The following is a 20,373-nucleotide window of genomic DNA, read 5'->3' as shown; positions in this document are numbered from 1 at the left end:
AATCTCGACAGGTACTTTGGATTCTTTCAGGTGTCGGTGGTGCCCGTTTGTGCCTAAAATAATGCACGGAAGGGTGTCTGAGGTCTACCTCCACAAGTAAAGCTGGAACGTCGCCATATGACCAAAACTGTGTCGGTGTTACGTGAAAAAAAACATATTTAACAATCCTGTTTAACTTTATGACAATTTGCATATCATATCATAATATTATTTGCATTATATATAAAGTAGCATTTAAAAGATAAAGCTGTGAATATTATGCTTGCTGTCAAAGCCTTTGATTTATACTCATTGCATCTGATCACTTATCTTAGAAAATGCTACGATAAAATATCTCTTATGGTATTAGAGGACTAATGCAGCATCTCTTTTCTGAACAATATTCATTTGCAGTGAGGAGACAGAGTTTCGATAGGGCATGGGTTCTGCCCCAAGAAGATGCATTTTTCTTTCAATTTTTGTCTTTTTTCATATTGATTTCTTATTTTGTCTGATTTTTATTTTCTTTATTTATATCTAAAAATTTCAAAATTCTTATCAAGTTTTATGTATTATAATTTATACTTTAAAATGTATGAAATTGGATAGCATAACAAATTAAAATGATTATAATTTAAAATAAGCATGTTAAACTTTCTTTATATCTTACATTGATGTATTGGAAATCATCAGAATTGACTTGTCGATTTAAATTTGTTCGTCCGTTCGTTCCCACGTTCGTTCGTTCGTTCATTAATTAATTAATTAATTCATTCATTCATTCGGAACAAAGAAATTAAATAAAATCAATTTCTTTATTATAATCGTAATTGTTTTTTCAATAACCATATTTTTACAAGGCTAGACCTACATCAAATATGTATCAACATTAATGACATGTTATGACTGTTTTACATTTCTTTGTACTTTTTACTAATATGTTGAAGCATTAAACAATTATGAGTAGGTGTTAATTCAAATAATAGCTAAAACAAAATTGAAAACTACAATGAGTTAAAAGATTTTACTATCTGAAGTATCATAACGCGTGACGTTATACGATGTTCATCTACAAACGCTTTAAAAGTGGATTTTAAAAGCAAACATTCTATACTTACATCCTTTAACGCTGGAGTAAAGTTATCAAATATAGGCTACGTTTGTTAATATATCAGAGATAAAATGTTTTTTGTATTGCATATAAGTTTAAATTTCTTTTTTTGGATAATTATCTGTAGTAACAAAGGTAAATAGAATTAACATTTACGTTCTTATTAAAAAATATTTTTTTAAGAGAAAACCTTTCCACAAAGTTACTCGTTAATCCTCGTTGTATAACTACTACACGTAAAGTCACAGATAGATTTGCTATATACATACCAGTCATATTAAGGAACATACGGTCAGTGTATTCCATAGTGCATAAATACAATTTCGTTAAGATAATTTCCGTCTAAAATAATTGCAGATGATATTGCAATACCTTTTTTCAAAAATTACATATGCTCAATGACGTAATTCCATGAATAGCATGAATTCTACCAACTCAAATCGTAAACGGTCAATGTCTTATAACAGAGTACGGGCTAATACATGTAATAAGTAATTTCGAGTTTACATTTCAAATGTTATCAACATTATCCGGATAATAAATTGCGGTTGATGATTTATTTTTATTAGTGTTTGGCTGTACTTCAACAACGTCTACATACAAAAGATCTGGGGACAGTGTGACCATTCAGTTTCAAGCAATAACTGTAAACTCTGAAGATCCTTCTATGCGTGTAATGAACCAGATACTGTCGGATAATGATACTCAAATATTGACCGTTTTATATAGAAATGGTGAAAATACATTATTATATAACTGTACCACGTGTACATTTACCGGTAATGTTGCTACTGGAGACCTCTCTATCAGAATTGACAACATAAAAACATCGGATAGGGGAACATATAAACATTCAGTTACCCAGACAAGACAGGAAGTAAAAGGATGTACAAAGGTCTACATCTTAGGTAAGATAAAATAGAAATTGTACAATGGTATTCACAATATTTGAACCACACGTAAAGTCTTTTGTGTGTGCTTTTTTTGTCTTATTGCTAAGTGTTACTTTGTCAACTGATTTTAAAGCAGCATGTCTCCAAAATTATGCTAATTTCCATGAAAAAATTGAAAAAATGCATTTAAAAATAAAAGATTGTGAAGTGACGAAAGAAAATAACAACAATCCACAGGAATTACCAAAGAAAAAAAGAGGTCACAGTACGGAACAATAGCCCTTACATCGTTAGTCATGCAGTAAAAAAAATGGTAATTAATTTTGCAGATACGGTCACTAATCATGCAATGCATATAAATAAGTATGTGGATTTTGAATATGATAATAATATTAACATTATTTAAGTTAGCCTATGAAATATGGTGCTATATCAGCCAAATTTATCTCATATTTGTTAAAAATAAATATGAAATAAGAATTTAAAAGTGGGCGGAGTCAAAACTCATGTTTATTTTAAGGAACTTCTTTCGCCATTTTGTTTGAAAAATCTAATAAATAAAAAACAATTTTTTTTCTAGAATGACATAAAATGGTCTGTCTAATAAAATAAATCCGAACACCAATATCGTTAGTTCAGTCATAAACGCTGTAAACACGTTTTAAGAGTGTTTACGCGATGTCACAATGTAGCACCAGACAGAGCGTGCAAAAACAGTCAATTTCATTGCCGCACACCAATCAAATCATCATAAATACTCTGTATTTTGCTTGAAAAATATAAAATGAAATAAAATAAACACGCAAAAGAATCGTTGCTTCCTGTAGACCTTTTCTCGGAAAAAACAACATCTTCTTTACTACATGCAATTTCTAAAAATTCCATAACAAATCTTAGGCTATATACGCCAAAACTTGAACGATAATATAAGTGCAGATGTCGGACGGGGTGTGTACAACGGGGTAAGAGGGAAGGGGGCAGGTATAAGAAGGTATGCCTGAATTCCCAGAAAAAATGGGTTAAAAGCTGTATTCCTCATGTGAGTAATATTTTAAGTATTATTTACATTAAAGTAAGGAGGCATTGATATTGTGTCTAGACATTTTGAGTGACTGTTAAGAAATTTTCTATCCCTTACGCATTATCTATTGATTTATTCTTATTTCAAATTTAAACGCAATTTGTCTATGATGTCTCTAAATATATAGCATGAAGCAGGTGATGTGTTGGCTCTGGAATTGAGTGTATTTGTATTTCCTATCTAAATTCCATACCCGTTGAGAATTTTCTTCAAAGTTGTCTTAAACGTCAAATAAAGCATTCAAAACATTTTGTCAAGCACTAATACTTTTTAGATAAATTTTCTCATTTATTTTTATTTATAATAAACGCTAAAATGTGATTTATACAACTACATGACTTTGTATACTAAACAGGAAGGCAATTATGACCCTTTAGCCCTGTTTACACAATTTATAAAATAGAGAAATAAAGAATCCCTAAAGAAAGCTTAACACGACAAAATTGAAAATGTTGCAGGCTCGGTTTGATTTAGCCTGTTCATGGACGGTAATGGAAAGTGCAAGTTACCGTCCACGCCCCCTAGCACCGGCTTAAGCAGAATTCAACATTTAACACGAAAATGGTGAAATTTTGAATTTAGAAACATCCGCAGATGTGTTCTAACGGCAGTTATCAAAGAACCTTCAATGTGACACAGTAGTGCCATTCCATGAAAAGCGCGTATGGTCCCTGAGTAAAAGAACGATTGTGCCCTAAACGAGAAAACAATGGGCGGAACTAAATCAAATGGAATTTTGAAAGAGGATCTGGGGTCATGAAGCCTGCATATCACAGTTATGACGTCAAAAGACAGATTTAAAAGTTGACTTACTCTTGATCCCAGGGCTTTTATTTGAACAAACTTGGTAGACACTTACCAGAAGATGTTTCATGATCAATATCTAAGCTCTAGCTTTTTGGCTATTAAGAAGAAGATTTATTAAGATTTTTCCTTTTTACAAATAAGGAAAGTCAATGATACCCGGGACGGTGCACCCTTTGACCCCATGGCTTTTATTTGAACAAACATGGTAGACACACACAAGAAATATATAAGCTCTAGCTCTTTGGGCTTTTTTTTAAAAAAATTGTTTAACTATATACATATTCGGAAAAGCAATGATTCCCTGGGGCGTACCAATTTTGACCCCAGGGCTTTTATTTGATTTAACTTGGTAGACACTTTCTACAGCATGTTTTACGCTTAATTTCTTAGCTCTAGCTATTTGTTTTTTTTAAGTTTATACTATATAGTTTATAAGGTAAATCAATGACCGCTTGGGACATTATATATAAACTTCATAGCTGTATATAAAAACACAAACAATACAGCAGAGGGATATCAGACAAACCACAATTTTGAAAGCTCATTCTGTGAAGCAAAAATATGTTAGCTTAGAACATTTACTGACCAATTTGATATGTAATCTAATTCATATTATCAGTACGCTGCATGTTAATCATCTGATTGATGCGAGATAGAAATTGATCACTTTTTTGTTCTCTTTTGGTTTCATTAATTTAGATTTTTTCCAATTAAATTTAAATTACTATGAAGTGATTTCGTTTTGAAAACGGAAATGCGTTGATTTAACACCGCTCAAACTTACAGCGCTTCCTTCATATTCTAAGTTTCAAAAGATTTCAAAATACTTTAATTTTTTATTATTTCAAAAAAGTTGACATTTTATGGTTACTTATCAATAATTGATATTGACAAATGTTTAGATCAAAATATATAAAAGCTGCATGCTTCAAGATTCATTCTGAATTTTATGAAATTTTTTAAAGTAAGATATTACCGAGAGATCATAGAAAGTAATTTATATATTACAAACCACACAAATAACCCACGTAAAATGTCCAGGTAACAATATGAAAAAAAAAAACATACTGCGTTAGTCACACAGTAGAAATACGTTGATAAACATTGCGAAAAAAATCATTTATTACATATACAGTAATATGCAAATTATTACTGGCATTGAGATTATTCTACTTTTCGTAAACTCTAAGACTATTTTTTTTTAAAACGATGTCTCCACTTTTTAATGAACATTATGAATGCATTGTATACATTATATTTCAAGAATTTTTTTTTATTTTGGGGTTTTGATTCCTGCAAAATTAATATAAAACTGAAAACAATCACGACGGAATCAGAGTTGTTTTGACTTGTAACACCACTAATACTTTGATTGTTATTAGAAACAGGATAGGTTATTGCTTTAAATTTAAAATGTATATTGATTCTAAAAAGAAGCACAGGAGGCAAAGTTCAACAACTCTTTTCTTCTACTTTTATTTACTTTAACACTGGTCTATCTGTGATACCATTTGAAAAATTACAAGCAAGCTTATCTCTAAGACACTGAGTACATGTATTTACTAACAAATTACATTAAAACCATAACAGATACATGCTTGGTTACAGGCAAGCCCAGCTTACAGAGTTTCACAATTATTAATGTAATTTCTAAAATGGTTGTACTTTGTTTTAAAAAAAGTAAGAATTGACTGTTTTGTTTCATAAGAAAGCACAATCAAAGGTTTTATTGTCGTATTCAAACCCGTTTTAATAATTGAATCATCTGGTCTTTAATTTAAATAACAATAGATTTAACCACAAACGTTGCTACAAATAGTTTATGGTCATCTTCCACTCTTACTATAAATACTCCAGTTATTTTTATTTTAATGATGTAGTCTACATCAGTGTACTTTTTATCGTTACTTTTGTTTCTAACTATAGACAAATAAAGTGGAATAAATGTTTATGGTGTAATAGAGAATCAGTATAAATCAGTCTAACTGGGTTGTTTGTTTAAAGAAAATGGCATTGACCATTGCTCTGTATTTTGTGTGCCTGTTACATATATATTATCTCACAACACTGTATTTACTTCAGTGTACCATAATTCTAACCTGAAATTGTTCCTAGTTAACTATAGTGACCGAAAAAACCGTCAGATGGGTTATTTCATATGAAAAATTTCCATATGAAGTTTAAATTAATAGAATGTAGAGTACTTAAGTATTGTCCCTTCTAACAGGTCATTATGTACTTTTAAAAAAAACATTATAACTCATATAAAAAGTTACCTTATCAAAGTATGTCAGGCACATATTTCCCTTTAATTCCATGTTTGATTTTTTGTTTGTTTGAAAGTAGATCGATCTACATATTCGTATCTGCTAATTCTACAGGTATGCTTATGATGTTACCTTATTCGAATATGCGTTACCTTTTTATGCACAATCAAAACTTCAATTATGAAGGAATGGAGTAAAATATGATATAAACAACTTCTCTGGAATTTTCTCTTTTTTCAGCTCGAGTTAAGCGTTATAATGCAAATAAAACTCGTCGAAATCCAAATAAGGATAAGAAAATTGTCCAATATATTACAATCATTTTTCAGAAGAATCAAATCAGTGAAAAGTAAACATTTATTTCATTTTTTATATCTAGATCTAAATGCTAAATAAAGATCTTGTTTGCAACTTGGCGTTTGCAGCACAATGGAAGGGAGTGAGTTATCTGTATGGAATGTCTTTTTATATTTTACCTTGTAACTATAAATCAGTATATTATTTTTTAAGTTAGTAATATTCATTCAACTTATATTCATTTCAAATTATGTAGAATAGTTTTGACACTGTGAATCAGATATTTGAAGTGAACTATTCCCAACATCCATATATATATAACTTAAATATTTCGAATGGAAATTGAAAGACTAGAGTTGAGAACAAAAATGTTAAAGACAATATTAATTGTCTACAACATTGACATAAAACCCATTAAAAATATTTTAAGGAAGGTGAAGATTGTGCGATAAGTACTACATTTTAGCTGTGAATACGATAACTTCGTTACACTGTTGTGTTTGTATTAAAGTCATACAGGTCATTTTACAGCATATTTTCCTTGATTATATCATATTTAACTTATGGTGAAACAAAAGAAAAATAACAAGGAAAAACTAAACTTATTACAAAAGGATATAAAACCCATCTTTTTTACAAGAGAGATACCTGGCTATGTTTTGTTTTTCTAAAAGCAAATAACTTTTTGAACTATTTAAAACAGTGTACACGTTAGACTTTGTGCTATTTCTTTTACATTCAATATACATGTATGTACTTGATGTTACTTTCTTAACTATAGATAACGTCAATAGTAGTACAATTAGCTTAAATATCCCCTAAATCCTTAGTTAAAGCACATAGCTATATTTGATATATAGGTCTCTGGCGATCTTGCGGACAAAAACGGCACTCGGCGTACACTCATAATAAACCGAGGTACGCCCCTGATACGGAAAAAAATATTGTTTATGAGAATATTACTTGATTTGCAAATTATATTGTGTGTTTAATATCAGATTGTTGCAGCCGGAAAATTACCTTATTGGCCGGAATGTTCCTGGTATATCTTGAAAATCTTTTACTATGTACAATGAAATGGGAATGAGATTGGATAAACATCTGAAAACAAAGTGATCACTCGGAAGCATTGATCACAACAAAGTCACATGAAAATTGCAGACTCGTTTTGATTGAGTCTGTACATGAGGGATTATAAATAACTGCAACATCCCTCACGCCCGCTAGCACAGGCTTAAGCGGTACTCAATTCTCAACACCTAAAAGTGCTGGAGTCAATGATCCCGAAGAACCAGAAAAATATAACACTTAAGTGAAGTATGGGCAACCTTTTACAGCTGCCACACGGCACTTGACACCTGGAAGCAATAATCACAACAAAATTACATAAGAGTTGCATGCTAGGTTTGATTGAGTCTTTACATTAGGGATAATGAATAAGTGCAACATCCCTCACGCCCCCTAGCACCACCTTGAGCGGTATTTAATTCTTAACACTTAATAGTGCTGGCATCAATGATTTCGAAGGACCAGAAAACCCTCAGTTGAGATTAAATGTTAAACATTTGTTTAAAAGTACTTTCACTTAAAAGGCCAATGACGCTAATATAGGTATTTCAATTTAAATCTGTAATTCTAAATTTACATGACTAGGCAGGAACTTCTAGTTTTACTGGTAGATATCAGGTGCCCCTCTACATTATTTCAAGCATAGACCTTAGAAGAACCACGATGTTTTATTAGCTAGTCGAATTGCCTTTTCAAAAATATATATTATGATCTGAATAAGGAACTGAAGCGTACAAACAATAAAATATGATAAACAAGATCAACATGGAAAGGCGGTGTCAAATGAGCAACCCCATCCAATTCCTCATCGCAAGGTGTGCGACGAGGCATCGAACAGGGAAAACTAGAAATTCAGAATTGTTTTAAGTAGCGTTTATGTGAATTGTCATTACTAAGAATTTGTATATCCAATCAGAAACTTGTATAATTAAGATAATATATAATGTGGTCTGCCTAAGAAGTATTCTGTCATACATATATATCTTGGTCTGCCTAAGATGTATTGAGTCATGAATAGAAATCGTGGACTGCCTAAGGTTTATTTTGTCATAAAAATATATATCGTTGTATGCCGTCATTATGAAAAACTTAGGCAGACCTTAAACAAATATATATTTCTTAACATGACATCAAAATAAACAGACAATCCACACAAACACGAACATTCAGTAATTAATTTTTATTTAATACGTTTCGGCTATAAGCCTTCATCAGTGCAAAACATAATAAAATTACCGGAAGCAACGTCATAACGAACACGCGTTAAACGCGCGAAAAACGTTAAGGCGTTTAGCGCCAAAAATATGATAGCATGCAGAAACAAATATTTTTGTAATAAATAAAGCTGGTACATGAATTAAAATGGATCATTAGTGATACATATGTCTATTAGACAGTGTTAATAAAATAAGATAATAGCAAACATATTAATATACATATAACACATTATAAATCAAACAATACTTTTACTATTATTTAGTCCTTTTGGAATCATAATATTTAATTTATGGATCCAAAAAGATTTTTACATACCGGTCTATGTTGTTATCTATAATTTGAAAATTGAAAAATCTGACAATGAACACTTATTATCGTTTGATCCGAAATGGATCGCAACATGTGAAACTGGATTTACGTCACAATTTCTTATATCAAATCTATGTTTATTCATTCTGCATGATACATTTTGATTATTTTGACCTACGTATTGCTTTTTACAGCCTTTACATGTAATTAGGTAAATTACATAACGCGTAGTACAGTTAACATCATTGTGTAAATCAAAAGAACGACCTGTTATGCTGATATTAAATTGTGAACGAACAATTATATTGTTACAATGTTAACATCTACTTCGTAAACATTGGCTAGTTAAAAATGTGCGATCAAGTAAAGCACTTCTCATAAGATAATCTCGAATGTTTTAGGACGTCTATATATATAGCATATAGACGTCCTAAAAACATTCGAGATTATCACATGAGAAGTGCTTTACTTGATCGCACATTATATATATATTTCACTCAAACGAAAAAAATATCCTCTTACTACTAATCAGATATTACTACCATATGTATTAAAATCACTTGTATGTGTATCATGACGTTGCAATAAGGGAGTATATACATCTAAAAACATTTTTAATAAATAAATAAAATAAGTTAATTAACTTTTCAGCTTTTTATTAACATTTATGTTTTATGCTGCATTAACAGGTGTGCCTACTAAACCAGTTGTTAAACTGGCTAAAATACCAATAGAAGGCGAGAGTGCAGTATTAATATGCAATAGTACATCGACAACAATACCTAATGACCCTAACCTCAGGATGACCTTCAACTGGAAAGTAAACAACAGCGATGCAAATGACCAAAGTTATACTTATTCTAGCAGTAAACATATACTGTCGATATCCAATATTGACAGGAAAGATATTAACCTACAATTTACGTGTACAGCAACAGAAGATGTCAGTAATGCATATACATCGGTCAGCAGTGACATTTTTAGGATGAATGTTTATTGTAAGTATGATTAGCAATGTAATGCAGTATAGAAATTTTTCAATGGCTGGGTGTCTTTGTTCTGTATTTTGAAAGAGCTGAAGAGGTGGGATGACATAAATTGCTTATCTGATACTGCAATTCTAAGATCTTCTATTCATTTTGGTCATATAATGTATTTATTTTATTTCTACTGATAAGACCTAGGCCTACTTGTTTAGATCATCCTATCAAAGCTTTTGTTTAAGCCTTATGCTACTCTTTATGCATTTTAAATTAAAACAACAACTACATTGTATGATCAATTCTTCAAAATATCTGATAATACTTTAAATAGAATTTGAGAATCAGTCATCCATGATTTCAGTAACTCGTTTTCATGTAAAGAAGTAAAAGATCCTATAGACTACACGTGTAAATTTAAAAGGACATCAAATAAAAAACAATAAAAATATAAAGTATACTATACCTATCAATCAAATTTTCAGTGTCAGTTCTAATTTGGGCGCCACCGTATAATTAAATACCGTCAGCTTGTGTAAAACTGTGTGAAACAGTTTTTGCTTCTATTTTATCTTATTTCTTTGATGTATTACCATAGAAAAGATCAAACTATTTAAGCATGACAATTAAATCTGTATCTAAGAACGTTATGTAGATAGAATATTTGACCTTTTATAACCAAATTCTTAGTTTTATCGACATGTCTTTTGTGGAAGATAATTTGTATTATTGACAAGCTAATTGGAATATTCCATAAACACTTAAAATTGTCATATGAAATTAAAGTTAATTACAAAATATGTATGTTCATGTATACAATTTTGAAAAAAGGGTGCTTTGAATATATATACACACTTTTTGAAAAGAAGAGGTCCTTCCGAGAAGCATTGAAAACAAATATGAAAATTGTAGACTCGGCTTGTTTTGTTTTATAAACCAAGAGATATGTTGTTTACTCCGTATGCATGCCGGTATTGAAAGTACTGACTATGTTATATAATTGTCATTTGAATCATGTTTCTGAGTATTTCAAATGAGTAAATGATTTGAGGGTCTATATGAAATGATGCATCCGCGTTTTCTTTTCAATAATCATAATATTAAGTACTTATTCAAATAATCAAGCTCTGTTGGTAGCTTTCACTATGTCTATCCTCCATCATTGAATCCAAACTTTTAAATTACATGCTTATATCAATGTATATGTAGTAAACCTAAACAATAAAATATTTTTCTTTGGTACAAACATTTTTTTTACTAAACACATGATTTGCAGATTACATTATTGAAACAAGCGATATTGTCTTTTTTCATGCTACATTTTTCAGATCCAACATCAGTTTCTTCATTTGATGTGAAGGGACATAAAGGGACGTCAAATGTGATTCTGGACGAAAACGATGAAGGCTTGCAGTTATTATGTAAAGTTGACAGCAATCCAGCTTCGTCTGCACAAATTCTATTTAAAGACGAAGTTAAAAATGAATCATCAGATTTTAATTATGTCTCGTTCACATTCAGTAGTGTATCATGCCTTGATAGCGGCGACTATACGTGTGAAGGAAGCAACAAGATTGCACAGTCATTCTAGAACGAACATACAGTTACTTGTTAATTGTAAGTAAAATATCATATGCCTTAGAAAAATACAGCATCTACTTTGTCAAGAATGCTAGCACAGTCCACCCTTTATGTCTCAAATTAGTATGCGGCTTTTGGTTTGCGAATTATCCCCAGCTGGAATGCAGAGTGAATTTAATGTTAGGAAGCTTTTCAGCTAGCTTACGGATCATTGGTGGTTGCTCACAGGCATAAGGCTCATTTTCTGATCAAAACTTTTGCTGAAAAATTGTAATATGACTATAACAGTGTGATGTTTGTTTGTTTGTTTGATTGATTTTACGCCTTTTCCCAACAGTATTTCAGTCATATAGTGATGTAAAACCAAACATACACAAAAGCAAAAACAAAAAAGTTTAAGTTCTGTGTTACAGGTGCACCGCGTCCACTGTTTCGGATAGATCAGAATATTTCAAGCATATTACACGTGCAGGCCATGTTGAGTTTTACTACTTTAGCCTATCCATATCCAGGATTGAAAGGATTCTCTTGGCAGAAGGAAAATGACGCAAACTGGGCCCAAGTTTTGACTAATAGGGATTTTTTGATAACATCAACAGCGTTACAGTCTAATTTGACTATCCTTAACATAACAAAGACTGATTTCGGACGGTATAGACTCATTGTGAATAACAGTATAGGAACCTTCATTCAACACTTCAACTTAGCTGAAACGATATTGGACGAAGGTAGGGTTCAATTTATATTACGTTTATTGTTGGTGCGCTAAGGTTTGAGATATGATGATGTTTTGCGGAGGTTGGCTTACGTACGAATCCCTTATAAGTGTATCTTGATATCAAATTTTAAGTCATCGAACGTTTTGTTTCCCTGCAGCATAAAGTAAGATAATTGCATGAGGTTCTAGTTTATAAATGGATAAGAAAATTTGAAACATAGTATGATGAATCTATCCGCATCTTTGCAAAATAGATTGGTTTACATTGGCCTTTCTAGGTTTATTATCATATGGTAATGCGTACCGATTATAGATTATGATTTATCTTTGTTCTGTTCCTGTATAACATAACACAATTTTCTTTTTCATTTTCCAGGAGAAGGATTTTGGGATACTTATAAAAGCACAATCATAACAGGAGTTTCTCTTGGAATAGTAATTGCAATACTCGTTGGTGTACTGGTCACCATTCTTTATAGAAGGAAAATAAACAGAAAAGGTAATATGAACAAAATAACTTAAATGTTCAAAGCATTAAAACCAAAACTGTGTTAATTTCTATTTCAAATTACTGCAACTGTTGTGTTAACAACAAGCGTTATTTGGCGAACTTGACATTTTACAAGTTTGCAGTGATTATCAGTTTTGCTGTTAGAAAAGTGATAACAAATTAACGATGTTAAAGTTCATACTCAGATTTTTATATTTGAGAAACATTTAATGAAATTGTAAAATAATAGATTTGTTGACATCATTGTCTGTGTGTTGACATTCATCAAATTGAATGAAAACTTCAATTTATCATGTTGTAGTTCATTTTTCAGGGTCGCAGGCACACAAAAATAAAAGGCAAAAGTAAGTACTTTCGATACAAAGACAGTCACCTTTACGTAGATTTAATGTTTATGTAAAATTTTGGAATACACTATCAGCTTAAGACACGAAATATATATAGTAATACATCAACCTAGCATTGATCGTTTAACATTTACAATTTATGGATAGATTACGTATATAAATATTTTTCTCTTTTTTAGAGAGAATGCTACAGTCGCCAAAAAATATGACAAACAAGATCAACAAGGAAATGCGGCGTACAATGAACGCAACCCCCGTATGACCCAGCGACAACAAGACACTTGTACCCACAGCGTCGCCTATGGTTCAGCCGAGGCAAGCGAATATAAGAAGAAATGAACTGAATGAAATACTGTATGTGTTTGCACGTAAAACACTGAAATGATATTATATATTTTAGGTGTGTACTACAGTGTCTTTATCTTAAGAAATAAAACTTTTATTTATTATAACATATATAATTCAAGTTAAAATCACCTTGTAATTGTCTAATTTTTTTGTTTCGTATCCTAAATATCTCAATAAAAGTGATTCCTCGGAAGCATTTAAACAGCAAAATTACATGAAATTTGCAGACTCGGTTTAATTGAGTCTGTACACAAAAGATAGTAAAACAGTGCAGCAATTAATCCTTCATTATGCCTACATAATAATTTAAAATTGATGTAGAAAATCCTATATGTTCTTTTTATTTATATGTACATTGTATTTGTATTTTTGCAATAAGTGACGTAAGAAAGTTCTTAAGACCTTGATAGTCATGTATATAACCTTTGATTTATGTTCATTTGTACGTCCGATTTCGCTAGAATTATCTCTTTGATGTTCCGTTATGATTATTGTAGCTGTTGTTATTAAGATATTAGTTTATTTATAGTTTCTATAAATAATATTACTTTTATTCGGATGAATGAATGAATGCGAATATCTTACCTTTACATATATGAGTATTTCATATTTTTTTGTTTGTACAAAAAGTTTTCAAATTTTGTATAGACATACAAGTATTATCTTTATAATTGTTTTTCTTTTTCGTTGTTATTTTTAAATCAGAAGGCTGTAAATGAAATAAATATCAATGATCTCTTTCTGTGAAAGCTTAGTTTGTTACCTTCTCTAAAAAAAGACTTTATCATAAGCGTTATATTTTCAGAGAAACTACGTTGAGAAGTTCAAAATTTGTGGTACACGTATTCTGTCTTTAGAATTTCGAAATCCAATGTATTGGATATGTTACCGACAAAAAACATTTACTATACGAATATTGCAAATTTAAAAATTTCTCTCGAACTAGAAATGTATATTTATCAATATTCCTTCAATATAATAACATATAAGTAGCCTTTTTCTGACATTTTTGTACAGATTTGTTTCATAACACAATTAATCTTTTAGCCTTTTCGCTGAACATTTTCATTGTTCTTATAGTTAAATATTTTAGTATGTTTTAAAATTCTTTGTTTCTCCATTTTAACCTTAACGTTTATGACTGACCTTGCTATAATATGACTGTCGACATTGCAGCTCGTTCAATTCTTTGTTTAATCTCATAGGAGTATATAGGATATCGTTTTTAGTAATTTTCTCACATAATTATAATCACGTCAAGGTAATTGTGCGGAAACGTGATTAATTAATGTAGACAAATGACTGCGAAGAAAAGATTTTATTACAAAACATTTTCCAGTGAATAAACAATAAATAAAGCCCCTTTACCCAAATGACAAACTCTGCATGTCTGGCGGCGATGTGGACAAAGTGTTCAATCAGCGAGAGATATCTGTTACCGACACGAAATGGATAGTTTGATGTAATTGATAACATAACCATAATTAAGTTAACCAACCCTTAAAAAGGCAGTAATAAAAACTAAAAATGGTTGTCCTGTACATCAAGAATAATCGTATAGCGTCAGCTCAATTAAGGTTGGATGAAAATTAAGAAAAACGTTAACTTTGTTGGGTTTTTCTTTTCCGGTGGTTAAAGAATCATGCACTTTTTCTGCAATTACTATCAAGAATATTATATCTCAAATAAAATGGCCAGTAAAATATACTATTGTATGTTGAAGGCAATTAAACACTGTCCCAGTTCATGTTTGGTGGGGTGCCATTTTGTTCACTTTTTTTTTTACTAAAGTTTCAGTTCATATAAATTTGATCCAAATGTCATGTGAAGTTGGAATTAATTTCCATACTTTTGACACCTGTTGTATGTTTTGTTTTATTGACTAGCATATTATCGAGAATGTTATATCTCAAATGAGATATCTTGATCACAATCAAATTGTAACTATAGCCACTTTCAAATAATCACCTCAATTACAACAGTCTGCAACTCTAACTGCATACACTTTAACACCATGATGAACATCTACTGAAGATACGTTTGGTTTGAGTAATAAATAACTTTTGACATTGAAGTCTGGAGTTCAAATGCCAGTTACGACAACTCATGTTTTTCTTATTTATTTTATTTAATTGTATGAGCCAAATAAACATTGAACTGAATATCAGTGTTGAAATCAGCCTTATAGCCAATTTGCTACATTTATAACACAGAAAACAGCACATTGGTGTTACTATACAAAAACAAATTGATTTACAAACTTCACCTTTCTGACATTCCTTGACCTAAACAAATTCAGTGCCTTCTGTGCTTTTATTACCCTATCTTACTACTACCAGTACGTTTACACTTGAACCCTTATTGTTCTGGAATTTCATTCATTAAACACATTATCGGGGGATAATTGGGAAATATGTTACCTGTAATCGTTGGAGGTCTATACAACAAGTATTAAGAGATAGAACATGTCGTCTCCTGAAAATCTAGTATTTAGTTGACTGTATGAATTCAAGAAAAAGTAGCCTTCACACTTGTACATCTTAGTTTTAATTAGTGTTGTACTGCAGAATCTTACCCATATAACTGTAAATTGGCTCTTACAACTCGATATCAGAAAAAATAGAGAAAGTGTGACCTTTTTAATTAAATATAACATTGTTTCCCCCCAGCAATCACGTACAAACAGGGATGGGGTCCAATTACTTAATCTGACATGTAAAACAGTTTTTCGAGTGAAAACATCAAAGACAATATTTAGGACTGTTAATGTAATTTATTCCTGTCATATGAAACAAAATAATGTTTTGCTTACTTTTTCTAGAAGTATAAACAGTCATCAATTTATGCAATTTATAATTTACATTTAGAGTCAAAAGGATATTAATAAGTTACTGTGTAATCATCTGTCTCTGTGAGTTCTACGTGTATTAGCTATGTAATAAATTTGAATGTATCCTCAAATTGCTACAGTGTTATCAGGCTTTTTAGAAACACCTGACCTGGCTTATTGAAACCTGCCAATAAAAATTATCACTATCAGCACTGGTCTCTTCACGAAAAAAGCGGCTACACTAATTACTGCCGAGCCGATTTGAAAGTATTTATTTCTAATGAAGGAATTTTTTTTTCATTTTGGTATTATACCGTCTCGTGTGGATAAGCTGCATTTGCAATTTTCACACATTTAAAAAAGTGTTCTCAAGAACCATAAAATGTAGAACAATGTACTTGGTATTAATATTTAAAGACATTTACCGTGCATTTACTAGGTCAGGTCTAGTTCTGATTTAAGAAACGTTTCTCACCTAAATTTATGAAAATGATGAATATACCGACGCTCAAAAGTCGCCATTACTCGTTTGTATTAGTATGCAATGTCACGTGATTCCCCTGTGTACACATTTATTTCCTTTTTTTATTCACATTTATATGCAGTCAGTGTATTATTTCTAAGTTAGTAACATTCATTCATCTTATATTCATTCTAATTGTGCAGATTAATTCGGGCCCTTTGCAACGAGCCATTGCCAACATCTGTCGTCATATACCATACTCAACTTATGTTTTATTTACCGTAAAAATATACCACTATAAAAAGTTATTTCTATTGTCTTAATTTATTGACTATAGAAATAAATTGCAACCTTCCGCAAACAATTACATATATTCTTTATAATGTAAAGTAGTCTCATCTATACATCTAAAGCATAGAAAAATATACACTGAGAACAATGTATACCCATATAAGAGATAGTCCCGACTTTTTTATTTTCGCGAGTCATATTATACCAACATGCTTTATTGTGCGTTAGGCATCTAACTATGTACTGAACTAACTTTAACATTTCGACTAAAAATGTTATAAAAGAGTTTGGGGAAAACTGTTAAACATAAAATTATTGTCTGTAACATTCACATAATGTGCATTTAGAAATATTTTTAAAGGACATAAAAGATCACCCGATCCTACATTTTAGATGTGAACTCGATAAGTTATTGTTACATTAAAACATTTAAGCAGTTGAGTTTCTATAATCGTCATACAGATCATTTTAAATAACATTTTCCCTGATCATATCTCATGTTTAGTTGGTGAAACAAAAGAAAAATAACAAGGAAAAAATACTTCTTAGAAAAGGAAATAAAAGCCATCTTGATAACAATAGGGACACCTGGTTATTTCTGATTTTATGCTTTCAGTTCAACTACGAGTGATATATATATATATCCCCTTAATCCATGGTAATAGCACAGAGCTATATTTGAAGTAAGTCTCGGTCTGAACTCGGCGTATACTCAAAATAAGCAGGGTTACGACCTGGCATTGCGTTAAATAATATAGTGTAAATGCAATTTAAACTACTGTTATGTCTTTATATATCAAGTGTTCATAGCAAAAAAAGAAAAAAAAGGAATTTATAGGAAAATTACGGCTATGGCACGAATGTAGGGAAAATACACTGAATGCCTCTCAATTTTGGAAAAGTATTTTTTTCCACAAAAAAAGCTGTAAACATTCACTGTTATATCACATTAACAATGTAGATCTTGCATCTTACATACAAAATAATACAATATACGCAAGACATAAAGTAGCATACACAAAACAGGTTAAATGATAAATCCTGTTTGGGGTTATTTTTATAAAATAATGTAAATCACTTTATATTCGCGTCAGATTATTTCGCCTATTCATGAATTCGCGATGGCATGGTCAGAAATTTATATTCGCAATGTTTGAATTTTATTTCCGCAATATAACAGGGTGAGTTTAATTTAATTTCCATACCGTGCCGCACATATTGACGGTAAATGTTATTGGTGTTATCAATATACGGTTTTTATTTATTTATATTTTATACAGACTTTACCCACATACCTGTAATTGACTTACTATTAACGGTTTTTCTAATCATTTGTAAAATTTGGTTTTTGTTGCAAATATCGTATTTGATAAGACGTTAAATGATTGTAAGAAGGTGTAATATATTTGTTCATGATACTTAATTTACCGTAGTTGATCACAGTTTCACCGTAAATCTATTATTATCTAAACAATATGTGTTCACATTTGACTGTAAAGTGCAACATTTGTAGATATTGTCGGAAAATAATAGCTTTTGTGTTTGATATGCATGTATTCATGAGAAAGAAAAGAAATGGGGAAAATCTGTTGTTCAACCTTCATATCTTTATTATGATGTAATTAAAACATTCCAAATATTTTTTTTTATTTTGTAATCAGTTATTGTATTCATTATCAAACTTAATAACAATTCGAAGAAAATTGTAATCAGATTAATTTTTTATAATGTATGTTATGTTATAAAATTTATGCGGCATCATGAATTCGCGACAGAGCAGATTCACGAATGATAGCGAAAATTAAAACATCGCAAATAATACCGGATTTTGTGATAAGAAGTGGCTGAGAAAACTGTTATGAAAATTTCCTACCATTGACCATTAATGTCGAAAATTTAACTAAGTGGGTAAACAGGAAGTGGATGAGCGACAGACCTGACTCGAATCCCACAGTATGGGATCATGTCTCAATGTTGTTTGCAAAATATCAAAAGGCTGTGATAAGTAGTTGCTGAGAAAACTGTTATAAAAATTTCCTACCAATGACCATTAATGTCGAAAATTTAACTAAGTCGATAAACAGGAAGTGGATGAGTGACAGACCTGAAATCGAATCCCACAATGCTGTATGCCAAATATCAAGAGGTTGTTATTAGTACTTGTCGAGAAAACTGTTGCGAAAATTTCCTACCATTGACCATTAATGTTGAAAAATTCAACTAAGTGGGTAAACAGGAAGTGGATGAGCTGCAGACAGACCTGAAATCAAACCCCACGGTATGGGACCATGTGTCAATGCTGTATGCTAAATATCAAGAGGCTGTGATTAGTAGTTAATGAGAAAACTGTTACGAAATTTCCTACCATTGACTATTAATGTTGAAAATTTAACTAAGTGATTTAACAGGAAGTTGATGAGCTGCAGACCTGAAATCGAATCCCACGGTATGGGACCATGTATAAATGCTGTATGCCAAATATCAAGAGGCTGTGATGAGTAGTTACTGAGAAAACTGTTACGAAAATATTTTCACCGCCCGACCACTCGCCCTCCGCCCGACATTCACCATACTATAACCCGGGTTTGCACCAGTGCAACCCGGCCATAAATGTACTTCTATCAACAATTTTTATGAATGTTTTAGAATAATTATGCTTTGGAGTTTTGTTCGCATTTTATACTACATGTACAATAACAATTTTTGACCTTGATTGAAGTTGATTGATCTAATTATTTTAATTTCCATAATAACTTTTCGTCAAATCATTGTTTTGTGCAGATGAAGATACATATATTCATTTATTATTATTTTTGAATTTTCATTTTGTGATTAATAAGATCAAACTGTATGTAAATGCTGCATTCGTTGTATCTTTCAACATAATTGAGTAAAAAATCAGTCTTCTTCCCATCAATATAATGAAAAGTTAAGAATCTTATTAAGATTTAAAATCAGGGAACATATTTCAAGCGGAACCTTGCAGCCAATTATTCTACAAATTGTGTATTTTTCTTTTATACACGATTGATACGATGAAATTCTAGGCCATTGATATACTCTTCACTATGAAGATAAAAGTCTCAACTCAAAGGTCAGACTACTTTATAGATTTTTCCATTGACAAATATTATGAAAAATGGTCCAAAGACCTTGAATATTCATATACACAAAAAGTCATCTTGTACCATACGGGTACTCTTCCCCCACATATTCTGTTGATCACATGACTGACACAGACCTCTAACAATGCAAGTATCAAAGTGACAAAGTA

The 20,373-nt window shown here is 31.0% G+C and overlaps 1 protein-coding gene across 3 annotated transcripts; it reads left to right on the top strand.

Annotated features, from left to right (window-relative positions):
* Positions 1-1,020: 1,020 nt before the first annotated feature.
* Positions 1,021-14,038, top strand: LOC132741775 (uncharacterized). Of its 3 annotated transcripts, none has more exons than XM_060730030.1 (8): positions 1,021-1,225; positions 1,660-1,998; positions 9,720-10,028; positions 11,339-11,627; positions 12,005-12,319; positions 12,686-12,808; positions 13,122-13,164; positions 13,347-14,038. In XM_060730030.1, the coding sequence occupies exons 4-8, from the start codon at positions 11,411-11,413 to the stop codon at positions 13,504-13,506; spliced, it is 858 nt and encodes a 285-aa protein (XP_060586013.1). In that variant the 5' UTR covers positions 1,021-1,225; positions 1,660-1,998; positions 9,720-10,028; positions 11,339-11,410; the 3' UTR covers positions 13,507-14,038. The 3 variants fall into 3 exon arrangements, 2 of the variants coding, with proteins under 2 accessions (XP_060586013.1, XP_060586014.1); XM_060730031.1 differs by having other exon boundaries at positions 1,022-1,225; positions 13,134-13,164; XR_009627330.1 differs by lacking the exon at positions 13,122-13,164 and having other exon boundaries at positions 1,023-1,225; positions 13,347-14,037.
* The last annotated feature ends 6,335 nt before the right edge of the window (positions 14,039-20,373 follow it).

The sequence above is a fragment of the Ruditapes philippinarum genome, unplaced genomic scaffold (genome assembly GCF_026571515.1).
Source record: "Ruditapes philippinarum isolate M1 unplaced genomic scaffold, ASM2657151v2 ctg267_1_1_1_1, whole genome shotgun sequence".
Classification (NCBI taxonomy): Eukaryota; Metazoa; Mollusca; class Bivalvia; order Venerida; family Veneridae; genus Ruditapes; species Ruditapes philippinarum.
This window is presented reverse-complemented; position numbering and strand designations above follow the sequence as displayed.

Bases quoted from the DNA above. Each gene is read 5' to 3' on its own strand.
- LOC132741775 (XM_060730030.1), top strand. From the start codon at position 11,411: ATGAAGGCTTGCAGTTATTATGTAAAGTTGACAGCAATCCAGCTTCGT. The intron at 11,628-12,004 runs GTAAGTAAAATA...TCTGTGTTACAG, and splicing joins CATACAGTTACTTGTTAATT to GTGCACCGCGTCCACTGTTT. The intron at 12,320-12,685 runs GTAGGGTTCAAT...TTCATTTTCCAG, and splicing joins TGAAACGATATTGGACGAAG to GAGAAGGATTTTGGGATACT.